Source organism: Parambassis ranga, chromosome 3 (genome assembly GCF_900634625.1).
Source record: "Parambassis ranga chromosome 3, fParRan2.1, whole genome shotgun sequence".
Lineage (NCBI taxonomy): Eukaryota > Metazoa > Chordata > Actinopteri > Ambassidae > Parambassis > Parambassis ranga.
Window position 1 is genome coordinate 11,464,248 of NC_041024.1, and position 25,789 is coordinate 11,490,036.

Below are 25,789 nucleotides of genomic sequence, written 5' to 3' on the forward strand. Positions count from 1 at the left end.
AGTGTAGCCACATTTAGCGAGCCCTGCTTCTGACAGACTTCTCTACCTTTTGTTTCTTTCTTGAGAAGTGTATTGAGGGCCCTTTAGTCTGACACTCAGTAACTGTGACTCACTGAGCAGCGTGTGTTTTTAAGCACAGGTTTGATCAAAAACAGTGATTTTGATCTTTGAGGTCAGTATTCCACACACTATTTCATCAGCAAAAGGAATCATCCCACATAATCAAAGCCAACCAAAGGCTTTTCAGTGTTTTTAGTGTCTGTCATGTCCAAAATGAGGTCCACTTTATCCCATGTATGAGCGAATCTAAAAGCTAACAAAGCTTGTCCATGATTAAGTACAACTTAATATTTGTTACTGGATTGTAAAATATATGGACATGGTAAACATACTGCCAATAGTAATACGACAACAATTTTAACATTTAGTTGGTTCCAGAATGCTGACTAAACTAATGTTGTGTCTCATTTTGGAGACATAAACTTCCATGTAGTACGTTGTCAAAGTGCAACCATAATAAACACCTATAAAAAACAGATGTTTCTAACATTTTTAGGGCGTGATGTACTGGACTGCTTTATCTGTTGGTGGTCCCTCTGCTTCTGCTTAATGTAGCCGACATGGTGACCACTGAGGATGAGAAATGTCCATCATGTCACTACTGCATGTCATTCATGTGAATACTGTAAATAGAGCATATGTAATTGTAGTAGACAATGATTTGAGTCATGTATAAACTAATTGTATACAGTAATAATTATTACCTTCCTAATATAGTGACTAGTAACCATTGTGCGCTTTATATTTAAGTTAATGATATTTGTGTTAAATGGGATTTATATAATCTTTTGTATTTTTTAGAGATGAATTCATACAACTACATGAAATGAACAAAGTTGTTGAAGTGGATTATCACTTGACAGAATTTTTGATAACTGTGTGTGTGTGTGTGAATCAGATATAACCTCATCAGATAAACAGACACTGTCACACATCTCCATTAACAGTCTTCTGGGAAAAGCACTTTTTAATACAGCTCTGCACTTCTGTTGCTGATGAGTCTGAATGAGCTCGAACTCAATGAGCATTTATTTTCTCTCTAATTTATTTGCTGTTGCATTTCATTTCCAGGCCAATTCACCCTCATAATCAGATGGCAATTAGCGAAGCATGAATCACACAGAGCTGCTCAGCTTATCTCACTCCCTTTCATGACACCTGCACGTTCACAACAACACAGTTTGGAGAAGCAATCTTTTATTCCAAATAAAATCTTATTTAGTTCATTTTAAACAGCATTTCTAATTCCATCAGAACTCTGCAAAATGTAATAAAACTTGTTTTGTTGCATCATGTTTTAAAGAGGATTTCAAATATATTTTTTTTTCTCCTGCAAGGCTTTTTATAGCACTGCAGGTTTTGGGTACATGATTACATATCAACACATGGGCCAACCATCCTGCAACAACTTTGGTTTTGGTAAGAGAAAAAACTCACTATGAACATTTAAGAATTTTTAATTCACACTAGTAATAAAATTGCATTACATTTCATAAAATAAATGTTCCAGTTTATATATACAGAGAAAACAGACTGTACATACCCTCCAGTGAACCATTTCTAAAAGAAAACAAACTTCAAACAAATTTCACAAAACATACAAGCAATACAGTGCTCAGCTAAGCAGGCACAACTGTACATCAAAATTTTGTAACTGCTCAGTGTTGGGGTGTGGGAGGGGCAAAAAGTTGAACATTTACAATAAAGTCCTTAGGGACTGATAAAGGGGTCTTAAAAAGTATTGCAGGCAAGCAGACAGACGCTTGTCTTTTTCCAAGTGCAGCAGAACATCCATCTTGTGTGTAAAGTGTTGAGCCGATTGTTGCTGCCATGAGGTTCCAACTATTGAACCTGTGCCTCAAAGCTTCCGTTCAGCTGGCCTTCCTCATAGTCCATTTGACACAAAATCATGTTGTTCTTTAGGAAAAACTTGTCCCCCACGCAAAACCTGTAGTCAGAGAACAAACAGAAAAGAAAACACAGGGCCAATTATTGCTGGGATCACCTGGTAAAACTTGTCTGTGAGTGTGTGTGTGGTTTTTGCAGGTAATGATGTTTGTCTTGGATTGGCTTGAGAGACATTTTACCTCATGCATGCTGTGACACTGTGCCTCATCCTATTCAAAGCCTGTTTTGTTGGTCACCATAAATGTGTGACTTCAAATAAAAGTAGATTAAAACCCTGTCCTATTTCAAAGCAGAGAGACGGGAGCACTGGGACCCAGTGAAAGGCAGGTCAGCTCCCGTGGCCTGGCAAAACCGTGGTGGCGCTGCAAGAGTTTCCAAGGAAACTCTGCCACGGGGTTAGCTTTTTACACACCAGTTTGGTTCCAGTGTTCGAGAACATTTTTCCTTTAAAGTCAACTGAAGAGGGAAAATAACCCACAGCAGCCTGCCCTGCTGTGGGTTCCTCTCTATGCTGCTGTTTTGTTTGTGTAGCACGGTGGACACAGCTCCATAATGTGACTGAAGGGGAGTGAAGATAAGGATATAGCTGAAAATAGCTTGGCTTTAGTAATGTGCCAGGCTGGTAACCCAGTAAATAAAGCTGGTAACAGTCACAGCCATGGCAATACTGTGCCAGATGAGACCTGGCTTCGCGTCTGCCAGCTGAGAAGAGAGACTGCAGTCATAATTCCCTTACAGCAGGTGTTCACTATGGTAACTGAATCTGGCCTGCAGAAGGTTAATGGGCTTGTGCTGTGTGGAGGAACAGGGTCACAGCACCCCTGACAAGCATGCAAAGGACGCTCTGCTCTCTGAGTGGTGCCATTACTGACAGTATATTAATGGGGAAAAGCAATATTTGGGTATGTCATATTCTATGTACATCATACCATAGGCTTTGTGCTCAGTCCAATTTGAGAATAGTTGCTATCCCTTAGGAAACGCCATTTCACACCTGTGTAGGTCTGTTCTGCCTATGCAGCGACACACCTCTAGTGGACTTCATGTTGTAGCTCCTTTACCTCCTCGAACACATAAGAACTAGAGCTAATTTTACACCCTCCAAGCTTAAAAGATTTACAGATTGAACCACAAACAAGGACAAAGTGCTGGCAGTGTGTCATAATAGGAAATAATTAGCAGGGAATTGCAAATGCAGCACAGCAACCTTTTAGTGTTTTCCCCTCTAGACTTACTAACTGTGGTCTGCAATACTGTAATAAAATCAAAATTTTCATTTGCATCAAAGAACTTCCTATTTTATTCTTGAGCTTCTAATAGTTAAGCTACTGGATATTTTAACATTCCATTCATGTTTTTTTTTAAGACAGTGCTGTTGTTCTGCAGTTATGATCCCCATTCTTACCTCTGGTTACAAAGCTGACAGGCAAAACAGTCCAAATGGTAAACATTATCTCTGGCTCTCATCACCATTTCAAAGGCTGGGATCAGTTTACTGCAGGCTGCACAGTTCCCTGTTGTACCAAAGAGCCTGAAAGACAGAGAGGACAGACGGAGATTAACCCACCGTCGCTTTACCTTGATGCAACAAAAAGGCAAACAAAAACATAGCAGAAAGAAAATAAACGCTGCATTGGAAGGAAGAAAACAAACGGGACATACAGGATGTAATGCACAAATGTTTCCTGGCATCCTGTTGGTATTTTTGTTAATGAGAGTTACAAACATAGATCTTAATTCTTGGCTAATGATCTAATTAAAATGATCACATGGTTTTAATCTCCTTCTTCAAAGAGTCTCCCAATTGCACATTGCAAAAGCAATGAAAACAGGTCTGAGGCGTACCATTTGAACTGTTGAAAATATTTCTTTTTTCCAAACTAAAATACCTAACCAGTCTGTCTCTAACCAAAGCGTGCTGGATCTTTACACAAGAGTCTACATTCTATAATGTAGTCATGAGTTCAAAAAGATTTCTGTTAGCAGGATTCAGGCTCAAACCCCGCTCTCTCTCTCTGTCTCCCCTTTTCATTCAGAGACAGTAATTTTGAATGTAACCTTGAAGAGTTAACTAAATGTTTTGCAAGGAACAGACTTTCCTGCTCAAACCTCACTGCAGCTTGTTTAGGCTTATTAGACAGGAGCCAAATGATAAAGGTCACAAACACAGCGAGGAGGCACTGGTGTAGATCTCTTCTCTCCTCAAAGCAAAAGAACCTCAAATGCTTTTCCCAGTCAGATTTACATTTTCATTTTCCAAGCGCCTGCCCCTATGTTTAATTTGGAGATTCTGAAGCACAGATAGATTTATATATTCTGCAGCAGGAGAAGGGCCCGCTTCACAGCTTTGCAAGAGGGGATAAGGCAACAGCAGATTGTCATTCCAACAGTATGTTAAACACTTTCCCCCAAACTTGTGGAGCTCAGACAGAAGAGTCGCAGTGTTGATATTCTGCCTGGTTTATGCTAGTCCCATTCAGTTGCTTTCACCTTGTTAAAGAAAATGTCTATCCAGCAGCCCTGCTTCTAATTAGGGGCCACTGCCCCAGAGGAGCAGGAGAGACAGAAACAGAGGGAGAAAGGTTGTTATGTTCCATGAGAGGGATTCACGGGGTGTTAAACTGAGACATTGTTACAACTGCTTACTGTTTCACTAAAATAAAAAACTGAATGTTCTCATACAGTAGACATCTGCCACCCACAGGGTGCACTAAAGAACATGTTTCTTCTCAGAGACACACAAAGACTTTCTAAAAAATTCTCACACATTCAGTATTGATCCAAAAATGCACCGAACATCAATGCTACACAAGCTGACCTTGTTGCGATTACATTCCAGCATTTGTATCATAAGAGATGAGTCTGTGTGAACGAAAGCACATAAATTGTCAACGGTGATAGTGAACAGTGAGTGCAATTTAAAACAAAAATACAATCCCCTCTTTCAGGTTTCACCACACCCAAGTCCTACTCTAGGGGAGGGGTCACACAGTGATGTTCTTTTCTCACCCTCAGGGAACTAAAGTTGTAAAAGAGCCTCAAGAGCCTCCTCGGTCACTTACAGAGACTGATGTGCACACGCCTATAACAGCTAGCAGGATTACTGTAACCCATCTCCATTACACCCCACTGGGCTGCAGACATGGTGCTCAGTTGATACATACAGGTTGTGAAAACGCCTGGTGGGGGGCCCAGCTTGCTGCTGACACTTAAGTTCTACCTTCAGTGTAACCGGTGTGTCACCTCTGTGGCCGCTTTTTACCTCGCAGCTATGTTTATATTCTCTACAAACCAAAAATTCAAATAGCGGGGGAATTACCTCTTTTCTTGCGTTATTATAACACTTGGCGCAACCACACTGACCTCCTGTGTTCAACCTCGTTGAGGGATCATCCATGTTCAAATGCAGTCTAGGACCAATTGAATGCGGCAGTAGAGTTAACTGAATGAAGCTGCAGTGCCATGGTTTCTTCTATTAACTGACACTGGTCTTTCTTAATCACCTTAGTAGCCTTCAAATGCTTCAGGCCAACCTGATTACCTTATCTGCCTTGTGATATACAATCACAGGCGGGAAAGCTGGCACAGAAGAGTTGGAATATTGGAAAGTGCTTGGAATACGGTGGTGCCCCACTCACACAGTTCTTCAGCCAACAGTTGATGTGTCTGGGTTATAATGTCGCACCAGCATATGGCTTAATTGAGCTCCTTGTGCTAAGAGGAGATTACAGTCTGAGAGAACTGTTCAAACACATTACACTCTTCTCTTCCTGCTTCTGTGGAACAGCCACAATCATTCACATTGCAGTAGTCTCTTCGGTAACAGTTGAGGAGGCGCTATGTATGGTAAGCAGTGAATTTCTCACAAAAAACATGATGTCGGCTGAGAGAAGGCAACAAACTGAAGATTTTAAGATGGACACCGTGCATATGATAAAATTATTATTTACCTATTATGTAGTAGAATATGAACAAAACAATAACCTATGTTTATAGCATAGGCTGAGGGACTGCCAGGTAGACACTGAAAGCTGCATTTTGCTCCACTATATATACGTATTCTAGAAAGCAAACACTTTGATTTATATACTCTATATGTTAATAGTTATGCTTTTTTTAAACTGGCTATGCTTCATAGAACTGAAACACTACTTTCCAATAACACTAACTACAAATTGGTTTTGAAAAGCATCAATTTATTTTATGCTATACATTTGTCTGAATTGTCTCTTTTCTAAAGAATTCCCTTGCATTGTTCTGACTCATGTTCCGTATTGCAGGAGTGCAGTGGCTCATGTACTTCAATTTCTGTGGTCATTTGGATTAAATAAATCAATATTCTCTAAAGGAAAAAAAAGAAACATATCAACATCATCACAGTGTTTTCAGCATTTCTATTCAAAGAGAATGTAACAGGCAGATGTTTGAAAGATGTTCTTGTTGAGAGTTGCTTATAATGCATGGGCTTCTGTGTATTTTGCAGATCAATCATCGGTAATTTAACTGAGTTTGAGGCACAAAAGGTCCTCCTTTCAAATAAACTGTTTTGTGGTTCATTGAAATGGATTTGAGGGCTAGTGCAGATTTGGATTGCTTCTCTGCAACCTGTGACACATTCTTATATGGATTTCACAATGAGAGAATGCAAAATAAAGTGGAAGCAAGCTGACTATAGGAACTTTTGAATTTCATCATCTGATATCATACAGTATGACCCCTTTTAACTGGACATTACAGTTATCATAGAGCTGCAATAAATCCCAGTTTCAATCTTCATACAGCCTTCAACTATTAATACCCCATTTACCACCATTCATGACATAGTCCATCAGCTCCACACTGTTGCACATACACTCCGGATCTCTTTATGCAAGTGCTCAGCACAGTTCTCACTTGTTTCATGAAAATCAAAAATCACATTTAGATCACCAGGGTAGATTTTCACCATTTGTTTTGTTTTAAAAGGTTGATGCACACTTGAGACGTGTGCCTTGTGCCACACATTCAATCTGGTGAAATAGTCTGATCTGTTATTTAACATAAAGTAGTTAACCTGCTTTTATCACCTGTTTCCATTGCAGTTTATTTTGGATGAAGAGTTATTTGTAGTGTATGTCACTGTAGCTTTTACTTGCATAATATGACAACATTTATGTAATATAAAGCCTCATCTTTATACAAACTTCTACACTGAAGAATAGCTGTAGTCCTCAACATATTTCTCGCCTGGCATCTAAAAATGTAACTGTGCTGGTGTGGGATGTTGTGTGCAGAGTTGGACGGCAGGAATGCGGAGAAGCTTTCCTTCCTCTGTTATAGAGTTATTACAATGGGTCTTTAGAGAAAAGAGGGCCTTCTTTAGTTCTTTCAACTTGCTGCTTTGCTAACTTCAAACCCTTAAAGCTCCTACAGTGCATCAGCTGCCTCTCTGTATTGCTTCCTTCAGATTGGGCTGTGGCTCTTGAAGTTGTCTACCTGTTCTCTGAGCGCTTTGAGACTTCCCTGCCTGCACAGGGTTTGTCAGATTTCATAAAAGGGAAAGCTGTTAATGCATGCATCGCATGTTCTGACCTTCCCCAACACTTGTGTCTTTTTGAAAGTGTAAACCTTTCTGTTCAGATCTCTCTTGCCCCAGAAAAAAAGAGTGCTTGTTATGGAAGAAGACAACTGTTTTACTTCCTAAAGCAGTATGGCGAGGACAGATTTGAAAAACAGTCACATCCAGATGGAGCTATCATCATCATTCCCTGCTATTTCATCAGTTTGTGGACAACTTATAATGTTCATTATCTTGAAAACCTTTTCCTCTAACAGTTAATTATATCCCATTTTGATAAGTGGGTGACTATTATGTCCACTCTAATATGTGAAATAGGAGATTAAATGATTTTAGCCTTCATGTTCTGGTGATCACATCCTGACTATATTGTTAACCCTCTGAAGACGTACAACCTGTGGCCCACGACATGCCTAATCAATCTGATATTCTTGTTTTTTAATTAAAAAAAATGTGACCAAGTTAAGAAAAAAGAGAAAAGTGAAAGTCAGGTAGGTTTTTGAAGGGCACGAGAGGTGTGTGTGTGTGTGTGTGCTGAAGTGTAAGATTCAGAAAAGTGTGAGCACATTCAATAAGTTGCTAATGCCACTGAAGGACAATCACAGATGGAGCTCCTATAATAATTAATGTGAGCATGGCAGGGTTCCAAACCCTGGGAAATAACCAAAGCGTGTTTGATCCACTGCTTGTATTTAATGAAGTGCAGGAGGCTAATTCAGTGCACAGATTTAACTTCATTACTGCAGGTGAGGGGAGCCTGCGTCTATACACAGAAAAGAAGGAATGAAAAGGAAACTAGTACCGGATGGATACTGCATCACCTACTTTCCAATACTGCCTCCTCTCTATGCGCAAGGCAAGGGTTTTAATTTGTTCCATAATAGAATTCATCTCAAGCATCTCAGCCATTAAGTGTTCTGCATTTGTCGCAGGCTAAGGAGCAGGCGAGTGGGATGGATTTCATTAGACAATCTGGGGCAGCAGAGGAGCACAGAAAGCTCTCTATTCCTTTTCCCTCTTTATTCTTATTTTACTATTCCTGACTCTTGGTTTGTCAGTTCCGTCCCTCCTCTGACCTCCACATCTTACCGTCTAACATGTGAGAAAGCTTCCCCTCCTTCCTAACTGTGCCAGTCCGGCTCTTATGGTTTCAGGGTTGGAGGTTGCTGTTCTTTCAGTTAATGTATTTTAACAAGTGAAACTTTGAGCTTCATCATTTTTGCCTTCTCTTGGTCGTTTGCCCATTTATTATTACCTCATCTGCACCATCTGCCCCTTCTGGGGGCAACATCAGGTCTTAGTGGACCTCTCACTGCATCTTAAAAGCATTAACTGTGGGTGGGGACTGATGGATGGTAATGGCCTATCTCACCGTAACGTCCCTAAGCGCCTCTCAAGTGGGCTACAGGCTTCTTTCAGGTCAAGGGAAAAGGCTAAAATGAAAGTAAAATGTCAGTGAAAGCCATGAGTAAGGCAGGAAGAAACAGGTTTATTAAGGTTCTCTTTACTCTGGAGTAGTGATTTTAATATAATGCTGCTGTTTTTAATTTAATTGTCATATTAAACTTCACCAACCTGAGCAGGTCAGGGCAGGACAGAGATAATGTTCAGGGTGGGGAGAGACAAGAAGGCTGAATGGAAATGGGGAAAGGAAAAAAGGGGGGAGGATGGTGCAGAACAGGGAGTTTTGAGGGGGGGGGGCCTAAGGCACCGACATCCCTAAGTCAGTCCCAAGAGGATTTCCTCTCAAATAAATGGTAGGGAATGTGACCTAACGCCCAGGAAATGGTCATGTTTAATTTAACAAGCAGATGGCAGGGGCATCTGATGGGGGGTGGTGGGTGGGGGGGGGGCACTGGTAAAGCAACAAGCCTGCCTGGAGGTTTCTTACAGCCTACATCTCTGATACAACTGAGAGCATGTCTACTTCATTACAGAACTCCTCTGTGTTCATGTAAACACAGAGACTCAGTGTCTTGTAGTCACATCTATTAATGCGACAAAATGAATTGTTATATGAAGGACCATTTTTGGCCAATAAAAAAAAGGGAGGTAACCTCTAGAGCTGCGTTGTGTAATTGCAGTTCTGCATATGAACTAATGCAATCAAATCTTAGTGTGTCAGTTCACAACAACCATATAATTTGGATTAGTTGCCCCTTAGAAGTCAGGGCCTGCCAAGAATCTCCACAGTGAGCTTAAAAACTGCTACGGAGGTAACTTGTGCAGTGTTGTGGTGTAATTTTTTAATATAGTGCACTGTGCGATGATGCACGTAGCATTGTGGCCATGGTGGCACTGAAAACCCATGACTATGTTACTCAGGTTTTGATGTTTGCAGAGTTTAATTACATTATTTGTAGATTACAAATATGGAGATGTGTTGCTCCAAAAATCCTGAAATGTGTTTTTATTTCTGCCAGTGAAACGCACTTGTGTTTAAACATGACTCTCCACTATATGCATGCTGTTACAGAATATGAGAGCAGCAAACTCTTATTGTGTTTGGTTGGGGTGTAACACCGAGGAATATTTGCCTATGTTTTGGTGGCGCAGTGAACACACTGAGAAACCAAAGCAAAACACAATAGGAGGTAAAAGAAAAAGCTTGTGATCTTTTAATGTCACGCAGCTCTTGGAATATTGTGGCTTTTGTGTCTGTTGTGAGTGTGAAAAGGTGATTGTGTGTCTTTCTTGCCTCAGGTAGTCCCTGCGACAGAGGATGAGGTTGGCTTTCGTATAGAGGGTGGAGCCCACCTCCCCCAGGCGGCAGTCACAGCAGGCACATTTGAGACAGTCCTCATGCCAGTATTTGTCCAGGGCCTTGAGCAGGTAGCGGTCTTTAATCTTGCGATTGCAGCCAGCACACCCCTTCTGTTTCCCTTTGGGCTGGACGGAGAGCATCGGCACACCTGTAGTGATAAGGAGACAAACAGCCATGCGTGATTTACGGCCCAGGAACACGAGTGACTTTTCATGTTCTCTTTTTGATAAGCTGGCTGCTTCTCGAGGCGTCTAAGCCTGGCCTTGCACACGGCCACAGCACACTGCCTACCTGCTTCATATGCATTAAAGAAAACATTCTTCCATGTAGATAGGCACACAGGTCACATTGGACTACAAAGCCTTGACTTGCTTGTTCCACTAAGAACATGCTGTAATACAAAAGTTACATGATCACTGGCAGCAGGCTTCAGAGGAAGGGGGAATGTCACAGGTATTTCTGTGAATAAAAGACAATGTTTATTTTGCTTTCTGCTGTACTTACAACAAGCTGTGTAGTATGTTAGTTACCTACCATTTCATCAAAGCCCATTTCACTCAACTGTCCACAGCTGTAAAAGCTCCTCATGGGCTTTGTTTGGTATAGATTAACATTAACCTTTTAAAAGGCCTCTGACCACAAAAACGCTGCTACCAGACCCCAGTGAGATATGTTATGGCCTAAGTGCCTTTTAGCATACACTCACTATGTGTGTTTCGTCCACACACACAGGGATTCACACAGAGGCAGACTCACACACATGTATGTGTGCACACAAACCACAAACACACACACACTGTTCCCCACTCAAAGCATTACAGCCCTCTCCTCCTTTTACACTTATCTGTACTCATGTGTCTGCAATGAGCGAGCCTAAGTTACCAAACTCGCAAATTGCCCTGCTGTCACGCAGGTCCCCTTTAAGTGCGCCTTTTAGCCTCCTAAAGGACAAATAAAGTCCATTTAATAACTGCACTAAACACTAATAGTCTATGTGTGGTTGACATTTGTGTTTGGACTAAAAGCCCCCCTCAGGCCACTGCTGGTACAGAGGCAGGGGCGCGCAGCTCCCCTCTGTAGCACTAACAGGTCTGCCACAGCTGAAAGCACAAGACAACAGCTCTTAAGACACTCTCTCACACACTGAGCTATTGATCTGTCTAAAAGAACACACAGTGGACGCCACTTGCCACTCTACTTTCAAAACACATTTCTCTCTCTCTTTCTAAAAAAAAAAAAAAAAGACTGGACACTCTGCATCACAGGGGGTTAGGCCAACATTTTGTATGTGTGGGTATCTGTAAAGGCCCGTTTTAAAGACATGCTATTTTTTATGAAATGTCACAGTTTCGCTGTTGCACTTTAGAGTTGCATGGAGGGACTTTGTCCAGACTTAATAAAGTTTGTATTTACATTTCTTCAGCTGGAGACTATGCAGTTTTGACAGTGTTATGCTATGGTTGTGTGTGAGAACAGCTATTTGACTTGAACTTTTGCAGTATGCTGGTAACTGCTTCGCTCTGCACACTGTTTTTCTCAGCTAAGTCTGTCAGGTTCGCCTTCTTTCACAAAAAATCTTTTCAGAAGAACTTCTTTGGAATGGAAAAATCACAATTTTCTCTCACTTTCTGTCTCTTTCACATGCACACACACACACACACACATGCAAATGGACTCACAAAGTACCTTATTGGATCCAGATTTGCTCTGCAATTTTTGGCCATCCCCACATCAATAGTGCTATGAATGTAATATAATTAGCATTTCCCCTTTAAAAAAAGAGGTGAAAGAAATAGGAGAGCTTGTTAGTCAAATTTATGGCTTTGGTTTATATGTCAGTAAGTGCTCCAGTGGTGTTGAGCCGTCTTATTTCTTTATCAGAAGTGGAAAGGAGAGGCTAATTGGTCCAGTGCTGGTGATGGGAGCCATCAATTAGTGTTCCGCCTGCCCTCCAACTCCCTCACCCCCCTCCCTCCCCAAAACAGACCCCTTGAAGCTGGCGCATTAGGATCACAAAACCTGCTATAAATACCAATGTTCAGTGTAAATGAAGCTAAAAAGCTTCAAATTCAAGCCACACTGGATAAGGGCGGACTCTTCTACCTGTATTTCATGGCTTGTTAGTGGAGCTCTCTGCAGGTATGCCAACAGTGCTCGCCTGACAGGCTTCTACAGAACTAAAAACAGTCTTAATGAGGAGAGAGAGCAAATGCCTATGTGTGTCTGTCTGTGTACATGCGCTAAGAAAAAGAATGGAGTTGCTGCAATTCCTCCAAGGATCACAAAAATCTTTAATTTGCCTTTTATGACACCTAATTAGTTATTCTACTCAAAATCTTTGCTTTAAATAAGAGAACTAATTATACAAAAAGGTCGTTTCTCCACCTCCAGAGAACTACTACTAATTGGTTGAGACCACCACCAGCCCCACACACTCCTCAAACATATCATATGTGTGTTTTACATCACATTTGAAAAGGCCAAAGCTTAACCTATCCTGCAGTTGCTGTATGCTACTCAACCCCAGCAATGGATACACACTTTTAAAAGCCGGCTCAGCATCATTAAAATGACAACACAGTCTGTGACCCAGGTTCCGTGTTTGCAGTTAGTTGGATATTTCTTCACGCATATATGTTGGTGCTTTAGGCCTCCCTGCGAGAGAGATGTCTGAGTGGAAAAGCACCCATTGCACATTCAAACTCTTTCTTGAACCCATTGCAGGGAACAAACACGAGTTTGATGTCTTCCACCAAAGCAGCCTCTGGAAAACAGCTTTAATAGCAGTGTAGAAAGCTGTAGCTAAAACCTCCTAAACAAAGAGCAGAGACAGAAAAAAATTATTGTGTAAAGTAAATGTCTTTTCAATTCCCTTAATGCCACGAGACATTTTCTTGCACCTGTCACCACTCCCGGTGCTCTGTGAAACGGCGGAGTTGAACAGAACCTCCTCTGCTTGCCACCTCCCAGCAAGAAAAGCTGCATTATGAAAGGAAGCAGCAGACTAGGAGGCAGCCTCCACTTAATCCAATCCATTTAACAGATACAAGTGCTGCTGACCTTCCAGTGTCATTTGATGTCACCAAAAGCATACCTCTCCACATCACAATTCATTCTCCAACAAGGGATACATTTTTACCCCTCAAAGTGAAGAGACAGCACTTGCCCTGCCAAATATCCCTGCCAAGAAAGAATTTAATTTGCCATTAGCACTGTGTGTAAAGGCCTGTCATCTCTCCCTTTCTTTAAGATGCTATCTTTCAAGAATATGTACAGTTAGTTTTACTCAGCCCAAGCAGTCTGTCAGAGCATGTATTTTCCATTATAGATAGCATCCGATTGCTGTTACCCCATTTACACTTCCATCATCTACAGCTATCAAAAAATCACTTCAGGCCACTAACCTTTTTTGATATATTTAAGGTTTTAAAAGAAAATGCACAGTATGGAAAACTCAAGGAAATACAGTAATGGCAGGACCAAAAGGACAGACGATTTCCTCCAAACGCTTTTAAAAAATAAATAAACAAGTCCTTGAATTGTATGAGGTTTATAATAATGTCAGTCCAACCATCCTTCTAAGGGCCAATTAAAGCTATACTCTGTCATTTCTTGGAGGCTAAAGGAAGACTTGTTATTGCCCTTGCATCAAGTGCCATGGGGTTAAATAATAGTAATCATAATAATCCAGACCATTCTCACAGAATGTGGTATTTGGTACATTGGTACACAGGACAAAATGTATTAATTTCACAATAAATGCTCACACACAGGATTAGCACGGAAGACTATAGCTTGATCCTATGTAGAATTATTTTTCCTATTATTTATGCATATAATTTTATAGTAAAATTTTACTTTTGTTCATTGTCAGTGTTTCTTGGTGCTTTCGCTCTGTTCGCTTGGTTAGGTTTGGCCAACAAAAATATTTGGTTGAGTTTAGGAGAAGATCGTGGTTTGGGTTTTAAAACCCCGACCACAAAACACTCTATTTTTGAGGTTGCCAAGGTCACAAGTCCCACCCCAACAATAGCCCCAAAAACATAGGCATCTCACGTTTTCTGAGCCTTTATTGTGAAACTATCTTTAGCACTCTTGACCAACATAGCTATTACACAATTTTCTGTGAGACTGGGCTGCATAATCACAACAGCTGATACATCCTGCTTCAGTTTGCAGTGGTATACAACAGAAAAAATGTTCAGAGGGACTTAAACCGGTGACAGTTTACTTGATGGATTGTTAAACTGGCTCATCTGTTATCAAAATGGTTGCCAAGCAACTTGATTGTTGTTGGATTAATGTTTTTTTTTCATAAATGGTAAGAAAAATTACTTGAATTCATGGTAGCCTTCACTACACTCTACTACACACATGATCCCAGAGGAACAGCTGCTCGCACAGGCACTCAACCTTAATGGCAGAAAGGACAGTTACATCTGCTTCTGTGTTTGGTTAAATGTCTTTTGATCAATTAAAAGCACTGACGCCATGGTGTGATGCAGACTGGATGCTGGTTCATGGGGAGGTAAAGGATCTTGATGAGAATCATTCAGCCTTCCTGACACATGGGTGGGTGGGTGGGGGGGGGCTTTCAAGGAAGTGGAAGCTGGCCCTGGGTGGGCCTCCTCTCAGGGGCCCCTATAATTCCAGCTCCCAGCTGCACTAAATGAGGAAGCGTTAGCCACTAGTGTGGTGAATATGCTGGGATGCTCACGGAAATTATAGACTACAGAAGTAAATGATTGCATTTATTTGGAACAAGTGCATTTGTCATAATAATCAGCACCACCATCATCTCTTAATTCAAAGCACTTCTGCACAAATCAGCCAGATGCACATTAACCCTGCATGACTAAATACATCTTAAAAGAAACATTATATTATATTATATTATATTATATTATATTATATATATGGATGGTACAACACAAAAACAAGCATTAAAGTACAGAATGGTATAAAGTCAAAAATCACTGTTGGCTCTGTATTAGACAAACCCTTACAGTCAATCGGAGTCTGCAGTTTAGTCCTATCTTTTGTGTTACAGCCTCCAATGTAAGTGCTGTGGCCATGGCAATCCCAAATAAAATTTGTCCCTGGGCCAAGGTGTCTGCCACTAAGGTTAATAGGCATCTCATGCAGATGTCTTGCCATTGTGTGCATAAATCAGGCCCTTTCATTCAACTTCCATCATCGCTGTAATTGAGCCCATAGACATGTTTTTCTATCGCCAAGACAAAATACAAGACATCTGGTAATAATATCAGCTGGAATACACATGTCAGTTGAAAAGCAGCCTGATGAGCGTATTCTGAATGATAAACAAAATAAAGACCACAGATTCATGTTCCTATCGTTAGTTGGAGCTTTCGCAAGAAGTAAAGGAAAAGATACGCATGAAAGCACACTCACAGAGAAAGACACATGCACTCTCTTTCAAATTAGGTAGTTTCTTACAAGGCCCAAGTCAATATTACATTTCATACTGGCTGTGTGTTTTTTTTCTTATAATGTGCTCTAAGAGCCTTCTATATTACTGTACGGCATGCTACTTTTCCAGATGGTTGTGTATGAATGCTGGGGTCTGTGAGGTGATTTCTGGGACTGTATGCATGCTATGATTATGACATAATTAACACCCACAGTAAGTAGGAGAGAGAGCAGACAGGGCTGGTGCAGTTGAGGAGGGGACTGTTCATTAACAAGATGCACTCTCTCAAACTTTGCAGCTTGCTGCGGCTAATAAGCCCCGCTGAAACGGAGCCCAGCCGTCCCTTGCATTGACCCTGGCACTGCCCAGGATAAGGGAGGGTTTTGTCTCCTGGAATAATTGCTCTTTTCACATGTTACAAGTGTCCTGACCCCCACGGTCGGCAGCCACTTTCCCTACCATAATTACTCCTGATCCGCTCCAAATGAGTCAGCCGCATTAGGGCTGCAATAACACTGGCCCAGCTTCAAGCGCGGCATGGGGAGTCTCAGCAGAGCAGCCTGGAACAGGACTGCCTTTTCTCCCAGCCCACGGTCATTTCCATCACGTCAGAGGTGCATTTCTTACACTTGAAGTCAGCACGAAGGCCCTGGGCCCTTTTCTGAGGCTTACAGAAGGCATTGTTAGCTCCTGGTGCTCACTACTCACTGTGGTTTGGCTGCAAACTCCATCCCAATTAACGGAAAACTTCATTAGGGTGTTTTTTCCACACTTTTCAGCCCCCTATTATTTTTAATTTATTCACATGGGGTTAATTAAAAGAAATGTATCACAGAGATATGCAACAGCTTTCTAATTAAATTCATTGCTGCTTTTTTTTTAAAAAAAGACATGAAACTGGCAGAGTTTCCTGATTATTACAGAAGGCGACTTGTTCCAACACTTGGTTGCTCAGTAGTAGGTTGAGATTAGAGCTCTGCAAGGTAAGCTGTCAAGAGCAGAAACAGAGTGAGAAGGGGGGGGGGGTGAGGGAACAAGATGAATGAGGAAGAGGAAAAAAGACACAAAACATTCATGATTTTATCACGCAGATTTACCCCAAATAACCCATGAGAGCTCTTAAAGCAAGCAGACTGTCAAAGCATTGACAGAGGAGGAGAGAAGATATAGTATGGCCAATCACATGCACCCCCACACTTCCTTTTTTTAACCCTTGTTTATTGAAGTGCAACCTGCCATTAACCGAGAGGGTGAATGCCTGCGTTTTACAGTGCTCGGATGCCATTTCCTCTGGAGTCTGCATTTGAGACTGAATGAAAGAAAGACCCATCCATCCCTAAAACTTTTATAGAAGAGGCAATCTTATCTGCCACTTCATAATTCCTGTCAAAAAAATAAATAAATAAAATAAAGAATCAAACCATTAGACCTGTCATGGCCACTTTCCGCCATCCGGAACAGAATGCACAAACACTTTTTAGTCCCCATTAAAAATGCATTTGGAGAGGAGTTAATGTAGCCCTCTAAAGTTTGTGTCACTCATGAGGTCAGGAAGTGATGTACAAAATCCTCCCCACTCCCCAGCAATTACTGCGCACTTATTATTTCAAAGGATATGCCAGGAGACAGGTGTGCCATTCAGGGTCCTCGGTGTGTTGAAAATGGAGGGGAATAAGGAACACCATACTGTGGTGCACTGTGTGTGAGGTTCTTTAATCTTGAATAATGCAAATTCCCCACAGGGGGGCAGTTATTTGGCAGCATGGGCCTCTAATGTCATTCAAGCACCTACTCCTCTACACCTGATGGGGTAAATAATGAGGGAGGTTTTGCTGGGCGCACAATTAGAGTGGAGGTGATCATGAGAATTTGCTCTGATGGAAACGAAGCTGTCTTGTGTAGTCAGGCTGTCCAAAAGCTCTCAAGAGGGGCATATTGCAGATGATATTTGATGTTTCATTATGAATATGACTTTAATAAATTCCTTTTAACTTTTATATTACCTCATAATATAAAGATTGACCCTATTTCCTCAAGGAGTAATTCTTGTTACTGGCTAAAATCAAATGGCAATTCAGCAAGAGACAACTGGTCAAATGAAATGGAATAAAATGAAATGTGTGGAGGGGGGAGTCCAAGATGAGCAAGTTCATGTGAAGTTCACTGGGGAATGCATGTGCATGGCAGCTGTCATTCGCCTCTCGGTCTGTCTTTATAGTTAACGGTGCTGATTAAATCAACAACTTCAATATCCAAAACCTAATCTATTAGCTTTTGAGAAGCAAAGAAGAACTCCCCCCCTTAATCACAGGCTTTAATTAGCTACTTAAGATTTTTATTTACTGAAGGTCATCCAATAAGAGATTAGTTCTCAGCAAGTTCGGTGGGTATTTAAAAGAAGGCACCCCAGGCTTTTCTATTTACCAGCAAGATAGCGGTTATGTCTTATGAGCGTGCCTCCTTATTTCTTTAAATTTTTATAAAAAGGAAGCTCTGCAGATGCTTTTAATTTGTGTTGATTCAGTGATAAATAAATGTAAAATGTAATGTCATGTAGACGTCCTTTTAAGATTGGTTATATGGGGCATGGAAAAAGGATCCCGCAAGTTACAGGACTGCCAAATAGGAGTTGTGCATGGGATTGAGGTGTTTGGTGTTTTGCCTCTAAGCAGAGGGATATCAAGTTAAACTGAAAGTCACAAGGCCTCGCTAGCAGCCCCTAGAGGTTGTGCTCCTTTCTTACACCCACAAGAACAAAGTCTCTTTTACTGGTCAACCAACATTGCCACCCTCAGCGCCACCACACACACACACACACACATGGCTAAAAACATCAGATGCTCAGAAGAAAACAAAAACACACTTAAAAGTCTGATTCACTAGTGTCTTTTTCCTCATGTTAAGGACAGGCAGACGCAAACAAACTTCACAATTTATTTGTAACAATTGTCCACTTTTTATTCTCTGATGTGTTGCCACTTGGAAAAAAAATAACATCAGTTTCCTATTAAATTTTCACCCTAGCTAACTCTGCACACTGTTTACCAGAGGCTTCCTACTTCCCACTAGGACAACACTGTGCCGGCACAAATTCAAACAGAAGCTGTTAATGCTGGAAAAAAATCATTATCTCATATCAGAGTTTTGCAACTCCCCAAAATAACTATAGGCATTGAACACAGTAGTAACACAGTGATGCTTTGAAGAAATATGCATCAGATGCTTTTATAAGGCAGGATTGAATTACCTGCTTAATACTGACTAAATGACAAAAGATCAGTTTGCTTTGAGTCATCAGAACAGACATCAGTGCAATTATGATATCAGATTCAGTTACACATGAGGGGAGAAACCACCCTTGCTTACTCTGGGTCTGAAGTCTTTTAGATCTGTCATTTTTCTTTATTATAATAATGCACTCAGCTGCCAAGCAACACAGCTGGTGACACTGTAGTTTGACATCTGCTCATCTCAAGAACTTTGCAGCATGTCATTCCTCTTTCCCATGTCTCCTGTCTTCCTTTTTCTAAGCCTATGATGACAGAAAAAAGTTGAAGTGATTTCCCACAGAGTAAAGAATAAGCTTTATAGAGCGCATCACAATGTCAAACAAGTCAGAACAGAGAGCGTGCAATAGGTAAACAGGTGAATAAATAACTTTATGTAAAAAGAAACTGATGAGAAGGTGCCGTAACTGCATCTGTGTGTGTGTGTGTGTGTGTTTGTAGAGGCATCAGTGGAGGAAATCTTTTTTTTTCTCGCCCCACCACAACATGAGTGTAGTCAACAGCCGCATGAGAGAGTCAGGTTTGCAGTGACAGCTGGCAGAGAGACCTATTTCCAACAGGTTCAAACAGACGAGGAAGAAACAGTGTGCATACGTGCAACATGCATGTAGCTACTCATGACAGTATGTAATCCATAGCTTTGTAGCATGTTTGCATGCTTTATGTTGAGACACTTCTTAACTTTGTAGAAACAGAACTTTCATATGTTTTGCCCTGCTCAGAAATCACAGCTCTCACATAACCCAACTGAAACATCATTTGGAGTGAATAGAAAACAAAGGGTCAGACTTGGGACAGCACGGGTCATCTGTTCTCTGCGAGGCATCTGGTAGCCACAGATCTTGTTGTGAGAATTTGTGCGATAACACGGCTAGCATGTGGCCTCTGGTAGCAATAAAAGGGATGCTCTTACAGCTCAAGAGTGTATAATTGAGTTTGTGCTCCACACTGATGAGTGCAGCCATTTACATGGAAGGCAGGTGGGCGCTCTTGCCAACACGTGTCTCTCAAGTCTCAATTCCGTCCCTTTGAATTCCACTTAGATGACGGAAAATGATACACATCTCCCGCACTCGTAAATGTGAGACGATCAGGACAGATAGGGATCTAGAGGTTTAGTGGTGACAGACGAAATTGTCTCTGGTGAGAATTCTGCATTTGTAAGATCAGACACAGATTAGATGGAATTAAACACTCACAGCTGAAAATGGCATTAATGTGATTTTGTGTTCATTTTTCCCCCCCTGAGCTTAGCTAAAATGAAAAATGAGAACAGCTTTAGTATGGACAAAACACTGAGGGGCGAAAGACATGTTAACATCACACGTGTATATTCTGGTACTGCTTAATGCGCAGGTCACACTCACACAACTGTCCTGCTTAATAAAAAAAGAAAAAATACTCTGGTGACTTAAGAAATATCAAATGAAGCAATGTGTTTGTAATATTGTTCAAGGCCTAGAGCACAAAAATCCAGATGTAATTTCAATATTTGAAATGGGCAAGTTTAATTTCGAAGTAAGAGCAAACCAATAAGCCTAGAAAATAGCAAATACAAGAGAGCAAATTGCATTCCTTTGTAAAAGTGAAAAGACTTAAGGAACATATAAAAGTAATCTCCAACTGGAAATTAGAAATCAACCCTCAGAAACCAAATAACAGAAAAGAAATATTACTGTCCACTTTCTAAATCAATATAACATCGCTACAAGACAGTATTACCATGGTAACACTGGTAAAGAATGAAGCAATTCCTATTATTTCAAAATAAAAATCGGAGCCTGAAGCCCAAGTTTTATTACAGCAGCCGACAGGTCGCCAGTCTGTGTTAGCGTGCAGCATTGCTTTTCAGTCACATGCCTTATGAATGTACAAATTTCACTGGACAGGATGATAACAGGATCTCACATTAACAAGCAACAGTGACCAGAGATGTATCAGCAGCTGGGGGATTTTTTTTTCTGGTGTCAGAGTAAAGAGTATACTGTAGTTATGGTAATGTTCAGCGAAAATATGCCTTCAGCGTGGACCCACTTTCTTCTGCTGCAGTTGGTACTAAGAAGGAGAGAAAATGGCTGAGTTGCTTTTTCCTCTCAAATTAGACGCAAATTGGAACCTCATATCATCGGGTGAAATAAAATGTTGACACAGGATATTTTTGGTACATGTGTTGCTATTCATTGCTAACTATAACCTGCATATTAGGTCATTTCACAGAGCAGTGCCTGTATTCCTTTTTACAGTCCTCCCTCCCTCCCTTACCTCCTGACTCAGTGCTTTAGCAGATAGTCTATATTACAAGTTAATGACCAAATCATCTGAGAATGAGGGGATTAGTTTATGTGCGAGGACGAGACGTGCAATATGTGCCTGCAAACAACCTGAGACTAACATAACGTTAGGTTGAAAATTACAGCAGCATGTCTAAGATTATAAGTTGCATTTGTGACTCTTGATGGAGTGGGAAATGATTCGTATCAGGCTGATTTTCTCAATGGAGTTAAGATAAGGGTGGGGTGGGGGGGGCACAGATTCATTTCTGGTAATTGCTTTTGCTGCACATATTTGTTGCAGACTTTTCTAAGAGAAGTCAGAGTTCAAAAACAGTCTGCCAAACAAGCGGCATCATTACTCCATTGCCAACTTGGATCGCAGGCTTTGAACACAAGACCAGACACAGCGATGATCTGCTTTACAGGCTTCATAAGGACTGAAATATGAACACTTAAGCTATTCACACACACACACACACTCACAGAGACGCACACACAGACAGGCATGATAGTAAATCAATCATGAAAAACAGAGTAATCATATGCATACACCCATGTGGCCACCCAAAACACCAACCCACACACCTCCCATCACCACACAGACACACATTTATTTGTGCAGGCACTAAGTGGATACATTAGACAACAGGGCTGAATTGACAAGACTATAACTTTAGAGCCAATAAATGCTAAGAGGCCAGATCCAAGCTGCTCTGTTGACAACCTGGCCAAAATGCTGGAGCTGCTGGTTGGGCCCAGCAAATAAAGGGTGAAGCTTTTAGGCAATGAGCAGCAGGTGATCTCAGCTTTTCTGCAAGTCCTAATGCTCCTAAAAGCCTCTCTCCCTGGTTCTGTAATTGGGCATCAGTAGTTAATGTAGTATTGACTGCATTACATGCTCCTGTGCATCCTTTCCCACTAATGCCATTTGCATCACCTTGTACATTTACCATATTGCTTAGCCAATAACTGTTAAAAGCAATCTGAATCATGAATCATATAGGGAACTTTTAGCTAGACAGACATTCAAAGGAGACAATTTACAGTTGAGTTAATTTGAGTACATTAGCAGCACAACATGGATTCGGCCAGACAGACCAATTTATGTCTCTGCCGCAATCCTTTTATTGTTTTTTTTTTGGATGTGTAAGTGAAAGGATGCTCTGCTAAGATTGAAAATATCCATTTTTCAAACATAAATAATAGGTTACAAATGCACCCATTACTATTTTGAGTGAAGAGGAGGAAGATAGAAGTGAAATACACTCTACTTGGAGAAATAACAGGGAAAAAAAGGTGTTTTATGGTTTGAGGAGCCTGTCATAGCCAGCATGCCAGCAGGTGGTCTATACTGTTAGCAAACCCACATAGTACTCCTAAAGAAGTGACAGGATGGAAGAGAAACAACCCAGCCATTCAAATCCTTTAGCAGGCTTGCTGTAATTTGTAATTAGATATCTCACTGTTTAATGTATTAAGTTGATATAGACTGAGAACCACAATGTGAATGAATGCACAGCACATCTGACATCAGTTAATCCAAAATGGGACGACATTAGAGGCGAGTTTGATTTAAATTAAAATTAATTAGATTGCCTCACCCATTAACCTAAATACATTGAAATAGATAAGTAATGCAAGCAGGCCTATTTGGATGGAAAGTGAGTGAACGTTGCACGGCGCTATCCATAATTTGCAATCAAGTTAAAAGCACTCTGCTGTCATCTCCATCCCGTGGTGATGTCAAAGGCTGCCTCGCCAACTTCACAGACGCAAAAAGCACTTAAGAGGAGGAAAAGAAAGACGGAGCCACATGCACTGCAGTGAGTGGAGTATCCTCAAACTCCGGGTTACACATCAAAACATCACACACACACACACTCACACATATACACACAAAATCTTGTCTAAATAAACATGCAACTCCTCCAAACTAAGCTGCAGTTTGGCAGCGGCTGTATTTGTGGAAGAGAACCTTAACTTTATGAAAGCAGCCGCGCGTTTTCCTGGAGAAAACACGGACCGTGTGGTGGTTTAAATGAGGCTGGAAATAAAGCCAATGTGAAGCGGAGGCTGCGGGAGCGCAGGGTCCGGGGCGACGGGGAAACACTTAACGTGCAAAATGTCATGTAGTTTCCCGTGTTGTAGCATCGTACGAGCGCAGACGTTACTCACCCTCTTCCTTGTCCAACACCATCGTCCTGAGGAACGAGGAGTCCTTCCCCGGGCGATCCGTCCTCGGCTCCAGCAGGCTGCACCGCTCGGGCTGCTCACAGCTTCTCCTGGAAATGGCTTTGAAACGCGCGGCTGACTAGACTACGCCTCGATAAACCAAAAAAAAAAACCCCTGGAAAGATGAATTACCGTCTGCACGTTTTCCTCCCTCCTATCAATAATAATTCATACACGGAATACGGCGATAAACGCGGCGAGAACCCCCTATCCGGGCTGAAGTGTAATGCAAATAAATAGCGATCAAACAGCGTTGGTTGCTCTTGATAAATTCCATGCGAATAAAAAAAAGGCAAAACAATGAAAAGCGATATAAATCTAGTGTCGCCTATCTGTAACTGTGCACACACGGTCGAATCAGGCGCTCAGACTGAACGGCTGAGCTCTCCTCGCTCTTAATATTCTCTCTTTCTCGTTCTCATTTGCTCCGAAACGGCAACTATATTCAAACAAATCCAATTGCAAATCTGACAACTGCTAAAAGCAAACTCGCACCGCCTCTCTCCCAGTTTATGCGCCGCGCTCGCCTCTGCTGCTGCTACTGAATAAATGCGCGCAGTTTCCAGAGACCCTCGGATTCCCCTGTTAATTAAATCAATTCATTATGCTCAGATCTGATTAGCAGCCCTTCCCCCCTCTTTGAATCAATTATTCAATACACAAACATAATTGCTTGTGCCAGAGGTGTCTAAGTATTAGCTTATTTAACTCCAAGGACACTAATTACCCCTAGGGCAAGGGAACTTTTCTCATTAATTCTGACAAAACACAAAAGCACAGCTAAGGGAAAGTGTGTGTGTGTGTGTGTGTGTGTGTGTGTGTGTGTGTGTGCGCGCGCGCGAGCACGTGCGTGCATGTATGTGTGTGTAAGAGAGAGAGAGAGAGATACTGGTGTGTCTGCCAGTTTGAACGTGCGTGACAGAGAGAGAGAGAGAGAGAGCAGGAGGGAGGGAGCGCGCATTCACGTAAGGCTGTGTTCATGCACGTGCACACGCACGAACACGGGTGCGTGTGTCACAGAGAGAGAGAGAGAGAGAGAGAGAGAGACATTGAAGGAGAGTGATGCTGCTCCATCAGTGCCTGGTACAGTTTGAGTAAACATAAAATGCGCTTGTTGTTTTCTTCTTTTCTTTAGTTTTTTTCCCGCAGAATTGAATAAGAAATAACATCTAATTGCGGTCTGTTTAGCAGTTAATTAGTGTCCAGACACGGTTATCATACAGGCTGCAGATAAACAGTCGTTTCAAAAGAGACGGCACAACAGATGGGCTGCGTTTTTGATTAGTGGGTAGATAGAAGGTTCACTTTCGAATCTGGTAATATAATTGTTGCCTGTTATTGCCAAGATGAAAGTGTTGCTGTTTCATGGTGGAGCCTTAAATAGCACCACTTTCACTTGCCCTGCGGAGACTGTTAACCAATTAAGGGTGAGATCCAACAAAGATTAGCCATTTAGGAGAGTGGAGTGGAGTATAGCTACAATAATGCTGGTCCGTCAGCAGCCAGCAGGCTGTCTGTGGTGTGAGCTAGCTCAGTCTGTCCTTGCCGTCTGTTACATTTTGCACCAGATATTACAACCCTACCCAAAGCACATTATCATCAGCTTCTTGAGTCTAATGACAGGGATACACATAATATAAATATACCGAGTTGTATTAGAACAAACATTTTGCTGTTTGTGGTGGAGATATAAATAATCACAAAAATCCCCATTTAAATGCATTTATTGAATTATATTGCTGTGCTCCTCTTAGTTAGCTAGAGTGTATAGGCTACACATGCTTTCTTGCTGGGTAATTATCCTGCTTTGCATTTGAAATAAGCAGTCCCTTCATAATGTGGTTGTGTTCTACAAACCTGAGGTATAAAGCTCACTGTACATAGCCCATAGGGATAATTTCAGTTCTCAGGGCAGCAGGCTGTGGTGAGATTGGGTTGGCCCTGAAATCAATGGGCTGATCCCTCTCCGTACAGCTTTCTGGCTGACATGCTTGACTTTTTCATCTCCACGGTCACATAGATTGATGACTTATGACCGAGAATGTATGTTTGCTGACCTCTAGCAAAGTGAGTGACACATAATTAATCCAATCACATAGAAAACTGTAAAGGAAAAAAGGAAGAATGGTTCAGTACCATCAGAGCCTGACTTCAAATAGCCATTTGACATTTGAATTTGAAGAGCATTCAGTGAGGAAACAAAAACGGTGTAAGTGTGAGGGGTAGGTAATGATGGATGGAGCTGGAGTGAATTGATCACCATTACCTCAGTGG

The 25,789-nt window shown here is 41.4% G+C and overlaps 1 protein-coding gene across 1 annotated transcript; it reads right to left on the reverse strand.

Annotated features, from left to right (window-relative positions):
- Window positions 1-1,729: 1,729 nt before the first annotated feature.
- lmo1 (LIM domain only 1) lies at window positions 1,730-24,045 on the reverse strand. The gene is made up of 4 exons (XM_028401974.1): window positions 23,459-24,045; window positions 10,224-10,437; window positions 3,374-3,499; window positions 1,730-2,008 (listed from the first exon to the last, which is right to left on the reverse strand). The coding sequence occupies exons 1-4, from the start codon at window positions 23,478-23,480 to the stop codon at window positions 1,903-1,905; spliced, it is 468 nt and encodes a 155-aa protein (XP_028257775.1). The 5' UTR covers window positions 23,481-24,045; the 3' UTR covers window positions 1,730-1,902.
- Window positions 24,046-25,789: the final 1,744 nt, after the last annotated feature.